Source organism: Oncorhynchus masou, chromosome 21 (genome assembly GCF_036934945.1).
Source record: "Oncorhynchus masou masou isolate Uvic2021 chromosome 21, UVic_Omas_1.1, whole genome shotgun sequence".
Taxonomy (NCBI): domain Eukaryota; kingdom Metazoa; phylum Chordata; class Actinopteri; order Salmoniformes; family Salmonidae; genus Oncorhynchus; species Oncorhynchus masou.
In genome coordinates, this window is record NC_088232.1 from 17,051,622 (window position 1) to 17,074,430 (window position 22,809).

The 22,809-nt window shown below is 45.9% G+C and overlaps 2 protein-coding genes across 2 annotated transcripts; both read left to right on the forward strand.

Annotated features, from left to right (window-relative positions):
- Positions 1-545: 545 nt before the first annotated feature.
- LOC135507860 (XK-related protein 5-like) lies at positions 546-16,428 on the forward strand. The gene is made up of 9 exons (XM_064927582.1): positions 546-744; positions 1,638-1,833; positions 11,164-11,330; positions 11,477-11,610; positions 11,696-11,774; positions 11,952-12,121; positions 12,196-12,307; positions 12,399-12,832; positions 13,136-16,428. Exons 1-9 carry the CDS (start codon positions 636-638, stop codon positions 13,838-13,840), a joined length of 2,106 nt encoding a protein of 701 aa, XP_064783654.1. The 5' UTR covers positions 546-635; the 3' UTR covers positions 13,841-16,428.
- An 833-nt stretch (positions 16,429-17,261) lies between these two features.
- Positions 17,262-22,626, forward strand: LOC135507861 (cathepsin B-like). The gene is made up of 9 exons (XM_064927583.1): positions 17,262-17,364; positions 20,007-20,218; positions 20,486-20,600; positions 20,675-20,790; positions 20,901-20,986; positions 21,091-21,237; positions 21,355-21,471; positions 21,580-21,708; positions 21,796-22,626. Exons 2-9 carry the CDS (start codon positions 20,013-20,015, stop codon positions 21,867-21,869), a joined length of 990 nt encoding a protein of 329 aa, XP_064783655.1. The 5' UTR covers positions 17,262-17,364; positions 20,007-20,012; the 3' UTR covers positions 21,870-22,626.
- The last annotated feature ends 183 nt before the right edge of the window (positions 22,627-22,809 follow it).

The following is a 22,809-nucleotide window of genomic DNA, read 5'->3' on the forward strand; positions in this document are numbered from 1 at the left end:
CAAATATTGTATTAACTATCTAATACAGGACACTAAATACTGTATTAACTATTTATTATGAAAGTCATGCTTTTTACCAATGTTATTCATTAGTTGAAATGAAAAAAAATCTGAGATTTTGCCTTTTAAAGGGGCAATCGGTAGTTGAAACAATTAGCAAAGCCACACCCTCCCCTTTCGGTAAAAAGCTGAGGGATGGGACTGGATAAGTATAACCACTCTCAAATTCATAGACAGAGCTATGAATACAAGGACTGACCATCCATGATATGAACATGTTGTAACCATGTTGAGGCTATATAATGTTTGTTTCCAAACATTGGAATGAAAAAAAAAGCGAATATTTTGGATTCTGATGCGGGAAAGACAGCTGTACTAAGCTCATGAGATATTTACAAGGTATATTCTTCAAGAATCAATGGGTACATATCATTAATTTATACGTCCAAAAACAGAAGTAGCAACTGCAGATTGACTTTTTAATGGCCCATGACGGGCCATGACGTCAGAAGCCATCTTCAAAGGACTACGCATCCGAGCAGAGAACAGGGTACCCGCCCTACCTTGTACCGGATTATGCTGCATGGGACTCATCACAACAACAACACAACAGTTAAAGATTCTACATATCCGTGATGAGACAATACACCACTTCCCGGGACAGGGGAGGCTCCTGCGTGGCCTGCTGCCAAGTTTGCGTTTTCGCGTTTACTGCATTTCTCATTGTGGCTGAGCGGACTGCGCGTAAGTTTAGCACTGCCGTTACCGAGAACGACCGAAACACACCTCTCCGGCGATGGAGATATATAACAGGCCTATCTCACCACACCTAGGCTCCACGTCAAATCATATCAGTACAGGGTTATAGCACGAAAGGCTGCATGCAAAAAGGTTTAATTAATTCATATTTCCTAAAGTATAAAAATGTTAATTTGCATTTTCAGATACATTCGAATATTTATAGGTGCGTGCATCATTGGTGTTGTTTTTCTATATTTACCCAGATGGTTATGAAAACATGCAGCAGCACAGCCGCGAACACATTGCAGCTGTAGCTTTAGTTATGCTAATAAAAAAAGTGGCGCATTTTTGTCATATTCGAGCGCCTTTTTCTGGGTGCCATGAATGGATAGCGGATTGGAGGGACCCGAATATACCCTCTCTCCTATACCGCTCATCTGGTCCGGCAAATGGTTCATATTGCCGAGACAGGAGAGGGAGAAAGAGGGAGGGTAGGGGAGGAGAAAGAAAATGCAGATCTGAAGGGAGAGAGCACTGCATCGTTCGTTCAGTGGTTCTCCCAGACATGAGGAGCGTGCATTTTGTAGCCAATTAGGGATACGGAAACAGCGCAGAATCTCCCAGACCCTACACTGGCCTCAGCCTATAGTCGTGATGGAGGTCGCACACACACATACTATGCTGAAACTGCACTTGTTCAAATGCTTAGTACGTTTGTGGTCTCGAGTCAGAACAGATGTTAATTAGGATATTAATTACACATTATTTCGATGTTAATTACATATTGATGACATTTTTGCCTGTTCACATTTGTACATAAACACCATCAGCAAGTAGATTACAAACAAAAGTGTACATTTGTGTAGATGTACTTACCAGTGCGTGTGTCTCCACAGTGATCTACTGTTTCGTGTACTACCTGTGGGTGGGGCATAACTATTGCTATGGCCACTGGGCGGGGCTTACAGCCTTGTTTCTCCTCCCTGGATGGGGCCCCCAGTTGCTAAGTTGGCTGTGGTACAAGGCAGATGGACGTATATGCAGCAAAGATCTCAAATGGACTCACATCCTGCACCTGGGCATCTTTAGAAGGTAATGTACTACATAGCAAATTGAGCTGTGTTGATTTTTCAGTGTAACATTTCAAGTGTTAAATTCACGCTGCAAGTGTGAACTTAACACTCAGTGGCATAAAAGAGCCCCCAGTGTTGGTGTTAATCAACAGAGTTATTGTTTTACACTGTGGAGAGTAAAACAGTCCCATACACATCATTATATTTCCCAGCATGCTCTACTGTAGGTAGAATCTTTAGGATTGTTTTAATATCTGTATATGCATGTACATCGATTCATCGTATACACTAAGATAAATAACATACATTTTTCAAAACAAATCCAACCAGTTAGTTAGATTTACTGCACCCGTTACTGATTTAAATGGTTTACGTCTTTAGGTCATCTTTTTTATCAATTTTTCTAACCCTGACAGCCATTCTGAATGCAGTTTGCGGGTGAATAAAAACTGTTGGATATCCTAACTCTGGATTTCAATAGGAATTACACATCACTTTGCAAGCCAGCATAATGTGACTTGCAGGCCTGATGTGGCCTGTAGTCCTGGAGTTTCCTAACACTACTGTGTTAAGGCGTTCGCATCCTTCCCCTCTGAAACAGTTTGAAACAGTTTGTGCATATATTATGATATTTTGTGACGTTTTTGTTAGTTTTGGCCTTCGGCAAGTGTTTGTGAAGACAAAAAAAATCTCGAAGCAACGCCGAAGATCAGAAGCCGAAGTCTACGCCGATTTGACGGTGATTGGTCAACAGTAGGGATGCTTCAATAAAGAGTTTGTTGTCATTCAATGATAGACGACTCGTTTTCATGAATTTTTTTAACTTGAGAAATACTGATGAAAGATTAGTGGAATCTGTGTGGGTAGCTGGACAGGTAGGATGACTGACAGTGAAGGTGAACAGGTGGTCACGTGTCAGGTGACAGAGGAATGGATGAGTGAGGCAGGAATTCCTTTAAACATAAAGTGGTATATTTACTGAGTAGTCTGTGCTGCATCACAAAGGAAACAAATAACATGTATCCAATCAAATTCATAATCAAAGATCAAATCTGTCATGTCTTATTATGTCTGTTCCTGTCCTTTCTCTTCACTCTGTCTCTCTCTGCTGGTCTTATTAGGTTACCTTCTCTTTCTCTCCTTCTCCAGCTGTTCCTCATCTCCCCTAACTAGCTCGTTCACCCTTTCCCCACCTGTTCCCTTTTTTCCCTCTGATTAGGTCTCTATTTCTCTCTCTGTTCCTGCTACTTTCGGTGTCAGATTCTCGTTTGTGTTTCTCATGCCAGAAGCAAGCTATCGTCTTGTTTGCTTCCTCCTAGTCCTATCCTGTCGGAGTCTGCCTGGCAGGTGCATCCTGTACACTTCTCACTATCTTTTGTTTGCACTGTGTCCAGTTCATCATATGCTACGTGTGATCAGGTACCACCGTTCCTCTGTGACCCGCACCGACCCAGAGCGACCTGCAGCCTGTCGCCGCTACCCAGCTATTCATCAGAGGGACTTTATGTTTCATTTGTCGCCCTCTCTGCGGGTAGTCTATTGTGCCATTGACAACGTCGGAAGAGGATCTATGCCATTCCTGTTTTTTTCATTAAAAGAACTCTGTTTCTGTTAAACCGCTTTTGGGTCTTCACTCAAGTGCATAACAGAAGAATCTGACCAAGAATGGACCCAGCGGCTCCGGACCCTTTTCACTCCGCCGTCGAGATCCAGGGAGCGATGCTAGGCAGACACGAGGAGGAATTGTCTGCTGCTCGACATGCCGTTGAGACCCTGGCCGCCCAAGTCTCCGACCTCACAAGACAGGTTCACCAACTCCACCTCGATCCACCGCCCACTTCCAGGGTTTCCGAGTCTCCGGAGCCCAGGATCAATAACCCGCCGTGTTACTCTGGGGAGCCCACTGAGTGCCGCTCATTCCTCACTCAGTGTGATGTGGTGTTTTCTCTCCAGCCCAACACTTACTCCAGGAGCACAGCTCGCATCGCCTACGTCATTTCTCTCCTTACCGGACGGGCGCGTGAGTGGGGCAAGGCAATCTGGGAGGCGAGGGCTGAGTGTATTAACCAGTATCAGGACTTTAAGGAGGAGATGATACGGGTTTTTGACCGTTCTGTTTTTGGGGAAGAGGCTTCCAGGGTCCTGTCTTCCCTATGTCAGGGGAATCGATCCATAACGGATTATTCTATTGAGTTTCGCACTCTCACTGCCTCTAGTGACTGGAACGAGCCGGCTTTGCTCGCTCGTTTTCTGGAGGGTCTCCTCGCCGAGGTTAAGGATGAGATTCTCTCCCGGGAGGTTCCTTCCAGCCTGGACTCCTTAATAGCTCTCGCTATTCGCATAGAGCGACGGTTTGATCTTCGTCGCCGAGCTCGTGGAAAGGAGCTCGCGTTCTCCGTTGCCCCCCTCTCCGCATCACTGCCACCTGCCGCATCACTGCCACCCTCCTCCGCCGGCTCGGGTTCTGAGCCTATGCAGCTGGGGGGTATCCGCATCTCGGCCAAAGAGAAGGAACGGAGAATCACCAACCGCCTCTGTCTCTACTGCGGCTCCGCTGGTCATTTTGTCACCTCATGCCCAGTAAAAGCCAGAGCTCATCAGTAAGAGGAGGGCTACTGGTGAGCGCAACTACTCAGGTCTCTCCTTCAAGATCCTGCACTACCTTTCCGGTCCATCTCCGCTGGACCGGTCCATCTGCTTCCTGCAGTGCCTTGATAGACTCTGGGGCGGAGGGCTGTTTTATGGACGAGACCTGGGCTCGGGAACATGACATTCCTCTCAGACAGTTAAGGGATCCCACGGCCTTGTTCGCTTTAGATGGTAGTTCTCTCCCCAAGATTCAGCGTGAAACGCTGCCTTTAACCCTCACTGTCTCTGGTAATCATAGCGAAACCATTTCTTTTTTAATTTTTCGTTCACCTTTTACACCTGTTGTTTTGGGTCATCCCTGGCTAGTTCGCCATAACCCTTCTATTAATTGGTCTAGTAATACTATCCTATCCTGGAATGTCTCTTGTCATGTGACCTGTTTAATGTCTGCTATCCCTCCTGTTTCCTCTGTCTCTTCTTCACAGGAGGAGCCTGGTGATTTGACAGGGGTGCCGGAGGAGTATCACGATCTGCGCACGGTGTTCAGTCGTTCCAAGGCCACTTCTCTCCCTCCACACCGGTCGTATGACTGTAGTATTGATCTCCTTCCGGGAACTACTCCCCCCCGGGGTAGATTATACTCTCTGTCGGCTCCCGAACGTAAGGCTCTCGAGGATTATTTGTCTGTATCGCTCGACGCCGGTACCATAGTCTCCTCCTCCTCCTCTCCCGCCGGAGCGGGGGTTTTTTTTGTTCAGAAGAAGGACGGGTCCCTGCGCCCATGCGTGGATTATCGAGGGCTGAATGACATAACAGTTAAGAATCGTTATCCGCTTCCTCTTATGTCTTCAGCCTTCGAGATCCTGCAGGGAGCCAGGTTTTTCACCAAATTGGACCTTCGTAACGCCTACCATCTCGTGCGCATCAGGGAGGGGGACGAGTGGAAGACGGCGTTTAACACTCCGTTAGGGCACTTTGAATACCGGGTTCTTCCTTTCGGCCTCGTTAACGCTCCAGCTGTCTTTCAGGCACTAGTTAACGACGTCCTGAGAGACATGCTGAACATTTTTGTTTTCGTTTACATGGACGATATCCTGATTTTTTTCACCGTCTCTCCCGATTCATGTTCAGCACGTTCGACGCGTCCTCCAGCGCCTTTTAGAGAACTGTCTTTATGTGAAGGCTGAGAAGTGCACTTTTCATGCCTCCTCTGTCCCTTTTCTCGGTTCCGTTATTTCCGCTGAGGGCATTAAGATGGATCCCGCTAAGGTCCAGGCTGTCATTGATTGGCCCGTTCCTAAGTCACGCGTCGAGCTGCAGCGCTTTCTTGGCTTCGCGAATTTCTATCGTCGTTTCATCCGTAATTTCGGTCAGGTGGCAGCTCCCCTCACAGCCCTTACTTCTGTTAAGACGTGCTTTAAGTGGTCCGTTTCCGCCCAGGGAGCTTTTGATCTTCTCAAGAATCGTTTTACATCCGCACCTATTCTTGTTACACCTGACATCTCTAGACAGTTCGTTGTTGAGGTTGACGCGTCAGAGGTGGGCGTGGGAGCCATTCTTTCTCAGTGCTCCCTCTCTGACGGCAAGGTCCATCCTTGCGCGTTTTTTTCTCATCGCTTATCGCCGTCGGAACGTAACTATGATGTTGGTAATCGCGAACTGCTCGCCATCCGCTTAGCCCTAGGCGAATGGCGACAGTGGTTGGAGGGGGCGACCGTTCCTTTTGTCGTTTGGACTGACCATAGGAACCTTGAGTACATCCGTTCAGCCAAACGACTTAATGCGCGTCAGGCTCGTTGGGCTCTGTTTTTCGCTCGTTTCGAGTTCGTTATTTCTTATCGTCCGGGCTCAAAGAACACTAAGCCTTATGCTTTATCTCGTCTCTTCAGTTCTTCTGAGGTCTCCACCGACCCCGAGGGGATTCTCCCTGAGGGGCGTGTTGTCGGGTTGACTGTCTGGGGAATTGAGAGGCAGGTAAAGCAAGCACTCACTCACACTCCGTCGCCGCGAGCTTGTCCTAGGAACCTTCTGTTCGTTCCCGTTCCTACTCGTCTGGCCGTTCTTCAGTGGGCCCACTCTGCCAAGTTAGCCGGCCACCCCGGCGTTCGGGGTACGCTCGCTTCCATTCGCCAGCGTTTCTGGTGGCCCACTCGGGAACGTGACACGCGTCGATTTGTCGCTGCTTGTTCGGTCTGCGCGCAGACTAAATCCGGGAACTCTCCCCTGCCGGCCGTCTCAGACCGCTTCCCATTCCCTCTCGACCGTGGTCTCACATCGCCTTAGATTTTATCACCGGACTGCCTTCGTCAGCGGGGAAGACAGTTATTCTTACGGTTGTCGATAGATTCTCTAAGGCGGCTCATTTTATTCCTCTCGCTAAGCTCCCTTCTGCTAAGGAGACGGCTCAGATCATTATCGAGAATGTTTTCCGAATTCATGGCCTTCCGTCAGACGTCGTTTCGGACAGAGGCCCGCAGTTCACGTCTCAATTTTGGAGGGAGTTTTGCCGTTTGATTGGGGCTTCCGTCAGTCTCTCGTCCGGCTTCCATCCCCAGTCTAATGGTCAAGCCGAACGGGCCAATCAGACTGTTGGTCGCATCTTACGCAGTCTTTCTTTTCGTAACCCTGCGTCTTGGTCAGAACAGCTCCCCTGGGCAGAGTACGCCCACAACTCGCTTCCTTCGTCTGCGACCGGTCTATCTCCTTTTCAGAGTAGCCTCGGGTACCAACCTCCGCTGTTCTCATCTCAGCTCGCCGAGTCCTGCGTCCCCTCCGCTCAGGCTTTTGTCCAGCGTTGCGAGCGCACCTGGAAGGGGGTCAGGTCGGCACTTTGCCGCTATAGGGCGCAGACTGTGAGGGCCGCTAATAAGCGTAGAACCAAGAGTCCTAGATATTGTTGCGGTCAGAGAGTATGGCTCTCCACTCAGAACCTTCCCCTTAAGACAGCTTCTCGCAAGTTGACCCCGCGGTTCATTGGTCCGTTCCGTATTTCTCAAGTCATTAATCCTGTCGCAGTGCGACTTCTTCTCCCGCGATATCTTCGTCGCGTTCACCCGGTCTTCCATGTCTCCTGTGTTAAGCCCGTTCTTCGCGCCCCCGCTCGTCCCTCCCCCCCCCCATCCTTGTCGAGGGCGCACCTATCTACAGGGTTCGTAAGATTTTGGACATGCGTCCTCGGGGCCGTGGTCATCAGTACCTAGTGGATTGGGAGGGGTACGGTCCTGAGGAGAGGAGTTGGGTTCCCTCTCGGGACGTGCTGGACCGTTCGCTGATCGATGATTTCCTCCGTTGCCGCCAGGTTTCCTCCACGAGTGCGCCAGGAGGCGCTCGTGAGTGGGGGGGGGTACTGTTATGTCTTATTATGTCTGTTCCTGTCCTTTCTCTTCACTCTGTCTCTCTCTGCTGGTCTTATTAGGTTACCTTCTCTTTCTCTCCTTCTCCAGCTGTTCCTCATCTCCCCTAACTAGCTCGTTCACCCTTTCCCCACCTGTTCCCTTTTTTCCCTCTGATTAGGTCTCTATTTCTCTCTCTGTTCCTGCTACTTTCGGTGTCAGATTCTCGTTTGTGTTTCTCATGCCAGAAGCAAGCTATCGTCTTGTTTGCTTCCTCCTAGTCCTATCCTGTCGGAGTCTGCCTGGCAGTTGCATCCTGTACACTTCTCACTATCTTTTGTTTGCACTGTGTCCAGTTCATCATATGCTACGTGTGATCAGGTACCACTGTTCCTCTGTGACCCGCACCGACCCAGAGCGACCTGCAGCCTGTCGCCGCTACCCAGCTATTCATCAGAGGGACTTTATGTTTCATTTGTCGCCCTCTCTGCGGGTAGTCTATTGTGCCATTGACAACGTCGGAAGAGGATCTATGCCATTCCTGTTTTTTTCATTAAAAGAACTCTGTTTCTGTTAAACCGCTTTTGGGTCTTCACTCAAGTGCATAACAAAATCATGTCATTCATTATTAACATAATTTAGGGAATTCAACAGTCCAATTCATTAAGAAGTCAATAGTAATCATCCGTGAGACATTTAGGCTCGTAACTATTTATCATAAATCATGAAAGAATACAAACAGTGAATACAATACAATCTATAATCCCCATTATCAAAGTCAATCAGTTAGCAAACAATGACGTTTCTCATTTCACTCTTTCAATTGTCTTCATGTGTCCATATAATTAATTTCAATACACATGAACCATATCGATTGCATAATTGGCCTATGAGGAGCCGTAGGGCCGTGATCATTGACAATTCACATTACACAATATGTTTGAAGCTGCTCTTCAAGCCGCGCTCCGTGGTAATAACTATTAACAATAACTGATGGCCCATCTCCGGATCATCTGAAGAGGAGAGGCGAGAAGGATCAGAGGACCAATATGCGGCGTGGTATGTGTTCATAGTGAATTTTAATAAAGAGAACACTGAACACTATACAAAAGAGTAACAAAAAACAATCAACTAAATACGACAGTGAAGCTACAAATGAGACCTGTGCTGACACAAGCCACTAACATAGACAATCACCCACAAAAAAACAGTGCAACCCAGGCTACCTAAGTATGATTCTCAATCAGAGACAACTAATGACACCTGCCTCTGATTGAGAACCATACTAGGCCGAAACATAGAAATCCCAAATCATAGAAAATCAAACATAGACTGCCACCCAACTCACGCCCTGACCATACTAAATAAATACAAAACAAAGGAAATAAAGGTCAGAACGTGACAGCAACAGATAGTTCAGATGAAAGGTAACAGAGTCGGTGGACTTACGTGGATTCATGGACGCACAGAACTTCTGGATCAGATGGAGTTAAGGAAGAGAAAGCAGCGAGATCAGGCGATGGCAATTTATGGAGTTGAGATCTGTCGGACATTTCCACCTGACCTAATTAAAGCGCCCCTGGCCCAGCTGAGTAAATGGCAATGAATTAAAGGATTATTCCACCAACTCCATGGGCCTTTTCTACAACTGCACCAAACATCCTAGTTAGATGTACAATTACACAACTAAGCTTTCCTCTGCAAAAAGAAGAAACTGAAGATCTTGTACAACGCTGTGTACTACTCCGTTCACAGAACAGTACAAACTGGCGCTAACCAGAGTAGAAATAGGAGTGGGAGGCCCCGGTGCACAACTGAGAAAGGGGACAAGTACATTGGAGTGTCTAGTTTGAGAAACAGATGCCTCAAGTCCTCAACTGGCAGCTTCATTAAATAGTACCCGCAAAAGACCAGTCTCAACTGGTGGCGACTCCGGGATGCTGGCCTTCTAGGCACGGTTCCTCTGTCCAGTGTCTGTGTTCTTTTGCCCATCTTAATCTTTTCTTTTTATTAGAAAGTCTGAGACCAGCATCTCGGAGTCACCTCTTCACTGTTGTCGTTAGGACTGGTGTTTTGCAGGTACTATTTAATGAAGCTGCCAGTTGAGGACTTGTGAGGCGTCTGTTTCTCAAACTAGACACTCTGATGTACATGTCCTCTTGCTCAGTTGTGCACCGGGGCCTCCCACTCCTCTTTCTATTCTGGTTAGAGCCTGTTTGCTCTGTTCTGTGAAGTAGTTGAGTAGTACACAGCGTTGTACGAGATCTTCAGTTTCTTGGCAATTTCTCGCATGGAATAGTCATCATTTCTCAGAACAACAATAGACTGACGAGTTTCAGAAGAAAGTGCTTTGTTTCTGGCCATTTTGAGCCTGTAATCGAACCCACAAATGCTGATGCTCCAGATACTCAACTAGTCTAAAGAAGGCCAGTTTTATTGCTTCTTTAATCAGTACGACAGTTTTCAGCTGTGCTAACATAAGGTCCGTGGGGCGACACACAATTGGCTTAGCTTCGTCCGGTTTAGGGAGGGTTTGGCCGGTAGGGAAATCCTTGTCTCATCGCACTGCGCCCGGCCCACTCCTGTGGCGGGCCGGGCACAGTGCGCGCTAACCAAGGTTGCCAGGTGCATGGTGTTTCCTCCGACACATTGGTGCGGCTGGCTTCCAGGTTGGATGGTGCTGTGTTAAGAAGCAGTGCGGCTTGGTCGGGTTGTGTATCGGAGGACGCATAACTTTCAACCTTCATCTCTCCCGAGCCCGTACGGGAGTTGTAGCGATGAGACAAGATAGTAGCTACTAAAAAACAATTGGATACCACGAAATTGGGGAGAAAAAAGGGGTAAAAATTCAACAACCAAAAAAAAAAAAAAAGGAATGAATGGCAGCAGGCTCAGTAATTTTAATTTGGAAATCTGTTCTAAAGTATTCCTACAAATAATAGAGATATATGTGATTGTATTAAAGTGTAAGCAAGGTTTGTAATGATTATGTTTTAGTCAAATATTATATCTGTTTGGGCTTTTTGCGGTCTACAAATTATTTTAATTATATTCCGTCCCCCTGATCATCCACTCAAGAAAAAATTGGGCCACGGCTGAATCTAGTCCCTGCCATAAAGTGTTAAAACAACACTCAAAATGACTTACCGTAACAGTGTTTTTGTTTAACACTAAAATGTATATATATGCAGTTTACATTTTCTACACTACAGAGTGTTACATTAACACTATAATCAGAGCACTTTTTACACTCAGAGATAGTGTTAAAATGAACTATTTAAGTGTTGAATTAACACTGCAAATTTTTCTGTGTGCTACTGTAGTACCTCTTTAGGGTTAGGGGTCAGAGGTGAGAGGTCAGCGATGAAACAAAAACAAGTGTCTCACTCCCTCTAACTCTGTTTTGTGTGTGTGTGTGTGTGTTCCAGGTTATGGGAGACTATGACATCCACTGGAGAGGATCGGTGTAGTGAGATAATGCAGCAGGCTGATGTTTCAGCTCTCCGCCTGTTGGAGGCACTGGTGGTAACTCTGCCACAGACTGTCTTGCAGACATATGTCCTCATCTGTACCGATGTAGGACTCTCTTCACCAGGTACTACTTGTCTGTGTGTGTGTGTGTGTGTCTGTGTTTGATACAATCACCCTACAGAGTATTCGTATTATCTATCCCTCTACCTCTCTCCCCCTTCCCTTCCCTCTCTCCCCAACCTCTTTCTCTCTCTCTCACTCTCTCTCCAGTGTCAGTGTGTTTTGCGGTGTGCCTGCTGTCCCTGGCCTGGGCCTTAGTGTTGTATGCCAGAGCCTGTTCCCTCATCAGACCTGGACATCTCCCCATGACCCCTGCTGCTATTGCCTGTAGACTGCTCTGGCGGGTAGGAGGGCTGGCTTGGCTGGGTGTGTGGAAGTGTGTGTGGAAGTGTGTGTGTGATAGTAACAGACGTATTGTATTGTGTTTAGGTCAGTATGTTGGGAGCACGTCTCGCCACCCTCACTCTCTTCACACGCCTGTTCCGCCAGTGGGTACTTGGTGTTATTGGTGAGTGTGTGTATATTTATGTGTGTGTGTGTGTGTGTCTCTTTTAGTGTGCGTTTGTAGATAGGTGTGTGTGTGTGTGTGTGTGTGTGTGTGTGTGTGTGTGTGTGTGTGTGTGTGTGTGTGTGTGTGTGTGTGTGTGACATTCAGTAATGTTTGTCCTGCTCCTGTGTGTCTCAGGTCTTCACTGGTTGGGTGCTACGTTCTGGTTGGTGTCGCAGCAGAGTGACATCATTAAAACGCCATCGCGCTGGCGCCTGTTCAACCTGGTTCTGGGAGCTGTTCACATCTTCCTCTTCCTCAACGTCAAAGACGGAGCCTCCAGATGCCGCATGGCCAGCTTCTACTTGGTGTGTGTGTGTGTGTGTGTGTGTGTGTGTATGTGTGTGTGTGTGTGTGTAACTCTCTCTATTCTCTCCTGCAGGCCATGTTTATCGAGAATGCTCTTCTTCTGCTGGCAGGTTCCGACTTCTTCAGTGTTGCATCATGGGATAGCATGGGTATCCCAGCCGCCGTGTTCTGTAGTTTCCTCATTGGTGAGACACGCGCACACACATACACACGTACGCGTGCGCGCACACACGCACACACACTCACACACTCATATATCGGTCTTTGTTATTACAGGAGTGATAGCTTTAGTCCTGTACTACCGGTTCCTCCACCCTAAGTCCTTTGAGATCTTCCAGAGCATACGTCACCATGGAATGGGCGGAGCTTGTGCAGTCCGGGGCTCTTCTCTCTCATTGGAAGAGAAGAGCCATCGCCACAGTCAACTTGTGGGTGGCGGGAATCTGCTGGAGCTCCCTAGCCAATGGCAGGGCTGGAAGCACCACCACTGGTTGCTGATTCGCCTAGCCATGAAGACAGGTGATGTGGCTAGAATAAGCCATGCCTATGGTGAAGGGGGATTGGTCAGGCTGCTGGGACTAGAGGAAGAGAATCTGCCAAGGTCCCCAGACATTCCGCAACGTTCTCTCAACGTTCCACAAGATTCCCCCATCGTTCCACAATCTTCTCCCATCGTTCCCCAGGTTGACGAGGTCAGACAGGTGGAGGAGGTGAGATGAGCACCCAATTCCATTTTCCCCCTTCTCCTTGAAGTGTATCCTTGACAGGTTATTGTTTTGGTCAAGTTTCTGTGTCATGTTTAGATGTTCAAATGCCGATCTTTTCCAAATAAACCCGCACTCTGGTATCTGCTTTTGAATGGGTGCAGATTTATTTGCTATTCTCTACTACTGTTGGATGTTCTCTGATAAGTTATCTATTTCCTGGATGTGAAAACAGGACAAATATAAGCACCAACCAAATTATTATTATTAAAGAATATCATTCACCATAGCTGTCCTTCTTCTTCCTAGGTTATAAAGGCAGCCCCAGCCAGAGACATCATCAGTGAGGTGAGACAGGCAGTGAGACAGGGGGAGGTGAGACATGTGCTGCCCTCACCCTCTCCCATCCAAGAAGTCAACCCGCCGCTGGTGGAGGTCCTAGTTGAGGAGGTCAGAGGTCACCTCTCTGAGCCCTCCAACCCGCAAGACGACTCCAGCCCCCCTCATTCCAGTCCCCCTCCCTCTGAAGAACGAGATGAGGAAGACTTCCAGAGCGCAACCTACTGCTCCCCCACACCCTCTTCACCCAAGTACCCTGACTACCGCCACATCGACAGCAACGTGGTCACCTCGAACACCGAAGGGTCATCTTCTGCGGGGTCACTGGATGCCAGACGTGATTCGTCTCCAGAGAGATCACCGTCCCTGCTGTTGGGCATGGGAAGCCCCCAGCGGAACTTTAACCCCACGGAGTCTGGCACCGCCTTGTACTTCAGCACTGACGCAGTCTCCCCATCCAGTGGAAGTTACCTGGGCTGGGGCTCTGAGCTGTCGCCCATCTCCACCTACCGGAGACCCTACCGCATCAGGGAGCCCCTCTTTACCTCCACCCCCAGACAGGAGCCTCGTGCTGTTCCAGAGGAACCAGGTCCTAGCCCCTCTACCACCGCCACCACCACGCATGCTAGAAAACAACTGGTCCAGTTTGTAGACCATAGAGAAAAATTGATCTAAAGGAGGACAATGGGTGGAGTGAGATGATCAGACCTGGTCAAATACATGTAAAATACTCTCAAATACTTATTAAGGTGTATTTGATTTAGCTTGACCAGGGTGGAGCTGGGTGGGTGAGGTTTACACTTTCGGGACTATTTAATTGGTTCCATTGTACCACTGTTACATTCCATTCCAAGCTAAATCAAGTGTGCCTAAAGTATTTAAAAGTATTTAACATTATTGTATTTGACCCAGGTCTAGAGATGATAAAGAACACAAAATATAGAGAATATGTTACAAGATATATGATGTTAGCCTGAGTGTCAGGCTGGTTCTGTATTCAACAGTGCTATTACAAAATTGTTGTCATGCCAGACAACTGGTCTATTACTAGCCAAGGGCTTGTTGACTAAATTAGAACCAGCTCGGCACCCAGGTTAGCCAGACGTGTTTCACACTAAATAACAATAGCTTGTCTTGAGTATCCATTTTAATTAGCCGGTGTGAGGTTGTGAATCCACATGTATCTATCACACACAGACACACTAACAGAGAAACTGCACTGGAAGTAGTATTTAGTTAAGGAACAGAGGGCTGTCCTTTTGCTCTTAGGCCCCAATTTAATCAATCACAGATTAAGAAAACTGCACTGTGAGTATGCTCAGAATGTCCATGCAGTATTATTTTATTAACAGATGCGGTTTCATGTTGACATTGAATGATAATGTCCGTGAGAGTAGTGGCGTGTGTGGTGTGTCAGATGTAACATGGTTAACGCCTCTGCTAGAGGATATACCATAGAAATAGAATCTAAAACTAGATTATATTTCTATGACATAGAAATTGTGAGTGAACCCTCAGTGTGGTTTACTTTATGCTATGGGTTGAATTAGTGCCATCATAAAGCGTTATGATTCATCATTAGGCTATGATAGCTTAAGTTGGGGTTTATTAAGGTTTGACAGAGAAGAGAGTTTATATGTTTGTCTTTGCTTCTTTCTTTCTTGTATATAACTGCAATAATTTGAGGCAGTTTGCACTTTTCCGAGGTATTATGATATGATTGGGATAATTGAAGGGGTGCTAATTGTTAGTCAATGGAGACGCTCTGATCACATGTTAGGTTTTACTCTACTATTATAGGCTACTGTATATACATTCACTATTATAGTATTCAAATGTGATATTTAATCTAAAGGTAACCTAACAATAATAGGTAATGTACGTAAATACTTTCATTATGTGAAATTTGAACCGATATTCTTTCTCTTATTTACAATTTGTTTACAGCTAGTCCCGACATGTCAAGCAGACCTTTAAGTCTGATAGGTACTAGTATTTAAATATATACAAAATTATTTAAATGTGTTCAGTGTTCAATTCATTTCGGTCAGTATAGGTGCTATTTCTAAGTCTCGAATTTACCTCAAATGGCAAAGATATAAGATCTTTGTGAACCATTGTTGGAAGAAATCATTTCTATTTCTGTGAGACAGGAGAAAGATCCAACTAATCGTATCTATTCACGTGGCATCAAAGCAGACTGTATCTATCAGTGTGGAAGTGCCTGAAACAAGCTGCTAGTAGTATTGATGAGCTTCCGGATCCTCTACACCCTGGTCCTATTCCTATCCCTATCCTTACCTTAGTCCCTAAGCGGGCCCTTTGTTCCTAGAAGGGGCTAGGGACAGAAATAGAGCTAGGCCAATCTAGAGGTTATAGGTCATGTGCTGCTATGGATGTTTGGAGGTCAGTGTTATCAGAATGTTGTGTTTTTTACATTGTTTTTTACTGTCGTTTATTTTTTGTTTCATTGTATTTATAGTGAATTCAGAACTAACTTTGTCCCCAGGCTCAAGAGAGAGAGAGAGAGAGACAGCTCGGGACGAGATCAGTTCAGAACTATTGTTTTATCTCTGTTGATATAAAGGGAATGTGTGAGCTACCTAGAGCTGAGGAAAATGGTACTACTGCATGCTCGTCCTTATTTTTACACAGCCTGTCAAAGACAGTGTACTGTATCTAATGATAGATGTGAAAAGAGAAATCACTTACACACACATTGCATTAACCAGCTTTTAGAATGTATGTCTATGCAAAGTTAATATACTAGCTAATATAGCCTACTAATATCAGTATGGACTTTTAAATGTATCTTGGTGCACAAACACGCTTTAGAATGCTATCTCAATGCCTGGCTTGATAATTAAATAATCAGCGCTTGCCTTGTAGAAACGACAGCATCAGCTGCAATGGCTGTCAGTCTCATTGCCTTATATGCTATATGCTCGTCACAATGAATGGAATGGTGCACTTCAATTTCCAGCTTCCTGTATTGTATACATCTTTTTTTTGCCCACATTTACTGTATGAAATGTGTACAGTAGTGTTGTACAGTAGTGTGATTCACTGTGTTTTGACTCGTAAAGTTTTGTATCTGTACTTGACAATGTATTAATAAGATCTTGTTGTTGTTGTTGTTATTATTGTTACACCAGGTGAACGTGATGCATCTGATTGCTTCATCTAATGTCGTTATTCAAATAATATAATGGCTATTCATAATTGTATAAAGTACACCTGAATAAACACTAGCGTTACCACGATGGAAGGATGCTGTTGCTGTTGTTTATCTAGTCATGCAGACGACCAGGGTTCAAGGCCAATCTGTCACACCTTCTTTATTCTGTTTCTTCATGATTATCTAATAAGTTGTTTGTCAGCTGAGTTAAACGAACAGAGGAACAGAAAGAAGACTGATCATTCATTAATTACACAATAGCTTTGCTGTGGTTTATGTCTTTTGCCCTCTGATGCTTTATTTTATATGATGACTTGGCTTGTTTTGCAGTCACAAGTTGTTCTTGAAACGCAGTCTTTTGTGTAGAAAGTGAGGCCTACGTTTCTGCTTTACCTGCATCGAGGGGCCTGTTCAGGAGGAATGTATTTATTTGTATTTTACCTTTATTTAACTAGGCAAGTCAGTTAAAGAACACATTCTTATTCTTATAAAATGACAGCCTACCAAAAAGCAAAAGGCCTCCTATGGGGACGGCCTACCAAAAGGCCTCTTGCAGGGACCGTGGCTGAAAATAAAAATAAATGTAATTAAAATATAGGGCAAAACACACATCACGACAAGAGAGACAACACAACATAACATAAAGAGACCTAAAACAACAACATAGTATGGTAGCAACAACATGGCAACAGCCAACATGTTAGCACCCCAAAACATGGTCCAAACATTATTGTGCTAGAACTGTCTGACATTGTGCACATTTCATCTCGCCTGAATATATCCCCTACTCATCATAGTTGTTATAAATAAATAGGCCTATAGTGGTTAAATCACGGGCCTATTGTATCAATTTACTCGTTACCAAATCTGACGTGCATCTGCAAGAATCACGAGGGATACGCCAGAGGCTCGTGACAAGTCACGTGATTCACCGGATTTAAACGTCAGACTCGGGAAGGCGAAAGCAGTTTAAGAAAGGTGCACGTGTAGTGTAATTGTTATTTGGTACACTGGACAACAGGTAACGTATCTGAATTCACAATTTGGGGAATGTTAATGTAGCTACAGGAACTGGCAACATCGTTAGCTAGTTTACGTTAACTACTGTAGGCAACAATAGCTACACTAACGTTAATTCGCAAGCTAGCAAGATTGTCCTCTTGGATAAGACAACAATGGATAGATAACGTTAGCTAGTTATTTATTTCCTGATGTACATTTTGGTGTGACACACATCGATATTAATGTTACTTAGAACGACTTACCGTTATGCGGTTTGAAACGCGGCGGTGTTGTTTTGGGCGGTGTCTCTGTCTGCCAGCTACGTTACTTTCAGAGTGCCAGTTCTGAAATGGGTTTATGGCAACCTGATGCTATTCTCGTCTCAACTTGTTTTCGCTATACGCGTGTGCGCGCTATGAGTTGTGCGATGACAATCTGCAATGACTAGAACTCTCAATACCTTTTCTCGAAGGCATTTTCTGAAAGGGTTCGGATAAATTCCCTACCCTATGTAAGCAACATGTCTGGACTGGTATGTAACGGAAATCCTGGTTTCAATGTAAACAAGTCTGATAACACTGGATAAGAAATTGAAAGACAGACACTCCCTTAGTAATTGGATCTCAAAGTGACTCTTGTGGTGTCTGAAGTCAAGTGATCTGAAGTGCCTGGGCCACCCACCCTTTCATATGCAGTGTTCTTCACTCCTGTCCTGGTCACCCTGTGTACAGGCATTTTGTCCAAGTCTACTAGCCAAATACTTAATTCAACCAACGAACTTAATGTCTTGATGGTCATTTGATTGAGTAGCTGGCTCAATCGTGAGTGGTGTTTAGCCAGAGAACCTGTACGGACAGGATTTCGCTATCTAGACCGTTATATGCGGGTGCTTGCAGACCGACCAACCAACGTTTGTCAGTTAATTTCCCATGTGATGAGGCTAGAGAATCATGTCAAAGCAGAACAATAAGAGTCACTGCTGTGAAATACTCTTTCCATTTCCTCTGTGGGTTTATGTGTGGGTGGGTACAATTTGTGGTGCGTTCCAACAGGAATCTAACGAAACTTCGTAGATAACAATGTTGGTAACAAACGCATACAAAGTTGTATAGCGGCAGAATAAGATGGCTATTTAATCACGTTTTCACTCATTTTTTTTCTCGGGAATAAACAAGTTATGTCCTCACACTGGTAGCCTATGGACAAACATTAAGAATAAGCTACGTGGTGAGTAGATGCCTATTCGGCAGCTAGTTAGCTAGGTGAATTGATCCATTTTACTTTGTATGCCTTTGTTGGCATCCTTGTACATCACGAAGTTTTTGGAACAGATTCCTTTTGGAACGTTCCACCCTTTATGAATGCCTGTTCTGACAGAAGTTCAGGTATTTTCCCCTTACTAAACGTTGCCCTGTTTATCTCCTTTTGAGACTAGTTTAGACGTGGTTGGAGTTACCCTAACCTTGACCTACTGATGGAAGACATGGTGCTGCTTTATCAATTGCCAATGGGATAGCTTGTTGCACCAGTCTCAAGACAGGATGGAAAAAAATGTCTTAGGCATGTAGAAATACCCATAACTTTAATCAAGTCAAAAAATGAAATCTGAAAGTCTTGGTGAGTCATGTTCCTCTACCATATGACCAGTGGTCCTGTGCTTTAGAGAAGTTATTGCTACTGGCCCTGCCTATTAGGGAATTAGTACTTGGCTGCCTGCCTGGCTGAATATTGTCAATGCTGAGTTGAGAGGAGTCCTAGGCAGTCATGTTTGAGGGGAATTTCATGTTGAACTACTTGCCCCTTTCTAGATTTTGCTGCTGACTTATGCCTGCCATGTGACTTCACTATTGCACCCCCCCCCCCCCTTACCAAGAATGACTGCAGTATCTGAACCATGCATACACCACACCCTCTCTGCCCTGGTATTGATCTGTGGGTTTGAGCCAAGTCCCCCCCCCCCCCTCCAGTTAAACGGAAGACCTCTTCTTTCTGTCCTCTTGATCTGATTGTGCTGAGTGGTCTGTTCTGTGGCCTAGCTCTTAAGAGCTGCTTTAGTTCAGCTCACGTGTTTGTGTCCCTGCATGCTCACGTGACTACCTGACGCCAGTCTGCAGGTGGTAGGTCTGCATGTGGTATTAGCTTTGTTATTAACTAGGTGATTATGTACCAAACTTGTTGATTAGGGCCTAGCCTTCACCTTTACAAGGATCACATGGAGTGGAGATGAAACGGCTAGCTTAGTTAGCGGTGGTACGCGCTAAATAGCGTTTCAATCGGTGACGTCACTTGCTCTGAGACCTTGAAGTAGTTCCCCTTGCTCTGCAAGGGCCGCGGCTTTTGTGGAGCGATGGGTAACGATGCTTCGTGGGTGACTGTTTATGTGTGCAGAGGGTCCCTGGTTCGCGCCCGGGTATGGGTAAGGGGACGGTCTAAAGTTATACTGTTACAGAGAGACTAGTCTCTTTCAACAGTTGGTGGAAGAATTCCCATCGTCAGTTGACATCTCGGTAAATGTGCCACATTTAGTTAAGTCTAATTTCCACCAATGGGTGTCTAGATATGGGGTTGACTTCGTCTGGGCACGCAAATGTCCAAATCTACATTGCCTTACTCTTCTTTAGTTTGCACTCCAGTTCCCATGATGCCTTCATGTCCTTACAGGAAGTGATGTGGTGTGTGCTGTTGCTGGTATCTGGGCTGCTGTCAATCAGCTCGGCCCGGCCCCGCCTACCTCCGCTCTCCCATGAGATGGTAAACTACATCAACGAGGCCAACACTACATGGAAGGCTGGCCACAACTTTCATAATGTGGACTACAGCTATGTCATGAAGCTGTGTGGCACCCTGCTCAAAGGACCCAAACTCTCCACCATGTGAGTGTCAGCTGTGTGGGTTGTATTGAGGGAATGTACTAGCTAGTGTGTTGGTGCTGAATCGAGAGACTGCAAGAAGGAAGTGAAAAGGGGCTCAACTTCAGGTTGATTCCACCAACACTACACAGTAACAGTAAACATGTTCAGTCTTGGTCCTCTCCTGTTATTCTCTCCCCTCTTTCTCCATGGCTGTCTCTCTGGAGGGTTAATGTGTAAGGTAGGTTGTAGCATGTAGGGTTAATGACCGCCTTGTTCTCTCCTCTGTAGCGTGCAGTATACAGCGGACATGGAGCTGCCTAAAAACTTTGACCCCAGACTGCAGTGGCCCAACTGCCCCACTCTGAAGGAGGTCAGGGACCAGGGCTCCTGTGGCAGCTGCTGGGTAAGAACACACACACGGATATTCCTGTGACTGATCTGTGAAGTTGAGTGTTTGACATGCTTGTTCCTCTGAAGGCATTTGGTGCTGCGGAGGCCATCTCAGACCGCGTGTGTATCCACAGCAACGCCAAAGTCAGCGTGGAGATCTCCTCTGAAGACCTGCTCAGCTGTTGTGAAAGTTGTGGCATGGGGTATGTGCATAAATGTTTCTCGTTCACCTGCTCTGTGCCCTGGGGTTGCGCAAGAAATCGGAGGTTGGTGGGATTTGTGCGCTTGCATTGTTAACGGTCTGTCTTCTTAGATGTAATGGTGGTTACCCTTCTGCTGCGTGGGACTTCTGGACTAAAGAGGGGCTGGTCTCTGGAGGACTCTATGACTCTAACATTGGTGAGTAGTGAGCACACTTTCTCACTGTTTCCCCACAGTCGTTCCTACTCCATCCTCTGAGCATCATGTGAAACACACTTATTCTCTGTTTGGTCTCCTCTCAGGTTGCAGGCCCTACTCCATCCCTCCCTGTGAGCACCATGTCAACGGCACACGACCCCCCTGTAAAGGAGAGGAGGGTGACACCCCACAATGTACCAACCAGTGTGAGCCGGGATACACACCTGGCTACAAGCAGGACAAGCACTTCGGTAAGACGCATGCATTATGTATTACCTTGAAAATGAGTGATTTAATCTGTACTGTTAGTGTATTCAAGCAAGGCTCTGGCCCATGGAGATGCACATGCCCTATGTCCTGTCCTCTAGGTAAGCGTTCGTATAGTGTGCCCTCTGACGAGAAGGAGATCATGAAGGAGCTCTACAAGAATGGGCCTGTAGAGGGTGCTTTCACTGTCTATGAAGACTTCCTGCTCTACAAGTCTGGTGAGGTCACGCACTTATTTTCCACTCTTTTGCTTTCATTTACCCACTCACTTTTCACTCTATCAAACATTTTTCCTATTTCTCACACCCTAACACTTCTCTCTATAGGTGTGTACCGGCATGTCTCTGGTAGTGCAGTAGGAGGCCATGCCATTAAGGTCCTAGGCTGGGGAGAGGAGGGGGGAACTCCTTACTGGCTGGCTGCTAACTCCTGGAACACTGACTGGGGAGATAATGGTGAGACACTCTGGTCAAGTAAGACCTCACCTGTTGAGAAATGGCTTTTTCTGGTGTCTAATGTGTGTATTTTCTCTCCTGTGTCAGGTTTCTTCAAGATCGTGCGAGGTGAGGACCACTGTGGCATCGAGTCCGAGATGGTGGCTGGCATCCCTTTGTAACCATGTTAACGGGATGTGATGAGGCGGCTGCAGATGCGCCGGTTTCCTGTCCACTAGACGGAGACCCGGCAACTCTGTAGTTCCCAAATAATTTAAGAGAAGGAAACTCCACCCTATCAGAGGGAAAGATGGAGCTACTACCATATTGCTCATACCTGTCCTATTCTGATTTGCTTCAGATCTAAGTAGAGTGTAAGAGTAGTGGCTAGGGTTCTATTTGGACCATGGCTTAGTCTATTTTTAGTTCAATGTTTCACTTTTTTTGAACTACAGTCCAGAACACTACTAATGTCTGTGGTACAGTGTTACCTATGGCTAATGTTACATGTATGACCAGCTGTCTCGGGGTGGCTCTGGGTCAATGTCACACCGGGTGTCTCTAGTGGCTTCCTCTTGTATCTGACAACACAGACCATTGAGACCGTCCCCAGTGAGTGAGTAGGATGTTGCCAGTGATGGCAAGGTCACTAGCTATGCTAAAATACTTATGTCCCAGTATGCATTTATTTAATTATGCTTTTAAAGTGTTAAAACCCCTTTAAAAAAAATATATATTTTTCATTCGACGTGATCAGTTGTGCACATTTTGTTAACTTGGATCATTGAGAAATGGATGAATTTTTTTTGTACTGATGGGTTGTGATTTCAATGATTTTTCTAATGGTTCTCTCCTTACTCTGATCAAAAGTGTTCTGAGATGCTTGTTTGAGTTATGCTGAATGATGAAATATGATGAAATAAAAGTTGACATGTTTGACTTGGCCTCAAACCGTCATGTCCTTCAGTGGATTTCCCCCCCCCGCATGCCTAGGCATTGTTTTACTTTGACCCATCTGGTGACTGAATTGTCATTTGTAGGTATGCACTTGTGGGTTTTAATAGAGTAAGCAACATGGTGAGACTTCCACATACTGGTAGCTTAGATGGCAAGGTGGTGAAT

What these genes read in the sequence shown, in the direction of transcription:
- LOC135507860 (XM_064927582.1), top strand. Translation starts at nt 636, where the DNA reads ATGAGACAATACACCACTTCCCGGGACAGGGGAGGCTCCTGCGTGGCC. An exon ending in TGTAGGACTCTCTTCACCAG is followed by an intron (nt 11,331 to 11,476) that starts GTACTACTTGTC and finishes CTCTCTCTCCAG; the next exon opens with TGTCAGTGTGTTTTGCGGTG. An exon ending in GTGGGTACTTGGTGTTATTG is followed by an intron (nt 11,775 to 11,951) that starts GTGAGTGTGTGT and finishes TGTGTGTCTCAG; the next exon opens with GTCTTCACTGGTTGGGTGCT.
- LOC135507861 (XM_064927583.1), top strand. Translation starts at nt 20,013, where the DNA reads ATGTGGTGTGTGCTGTTGCTGGTATCTGGGCTGCTGTCAATCAGCTCG. An exon ending in GGACCCAAACTCTCCACCAT is followed by an intron (nt 20,219 to 20,485) that starts GTGAGTGTCAGC and finishes TCTCCTCTGTAG; the next exon opens with CGTGCAGTATACAGCGGACA. An exon ending in CAAGCAGGACAAGCACTTCG is followed by an intron (nt 21,238 to 21,354) that starts GTAAGACGCATG and finishes CCTGTCCTCTAG; the next exon opens with GTAAGCGTTCGTATAGTGTG.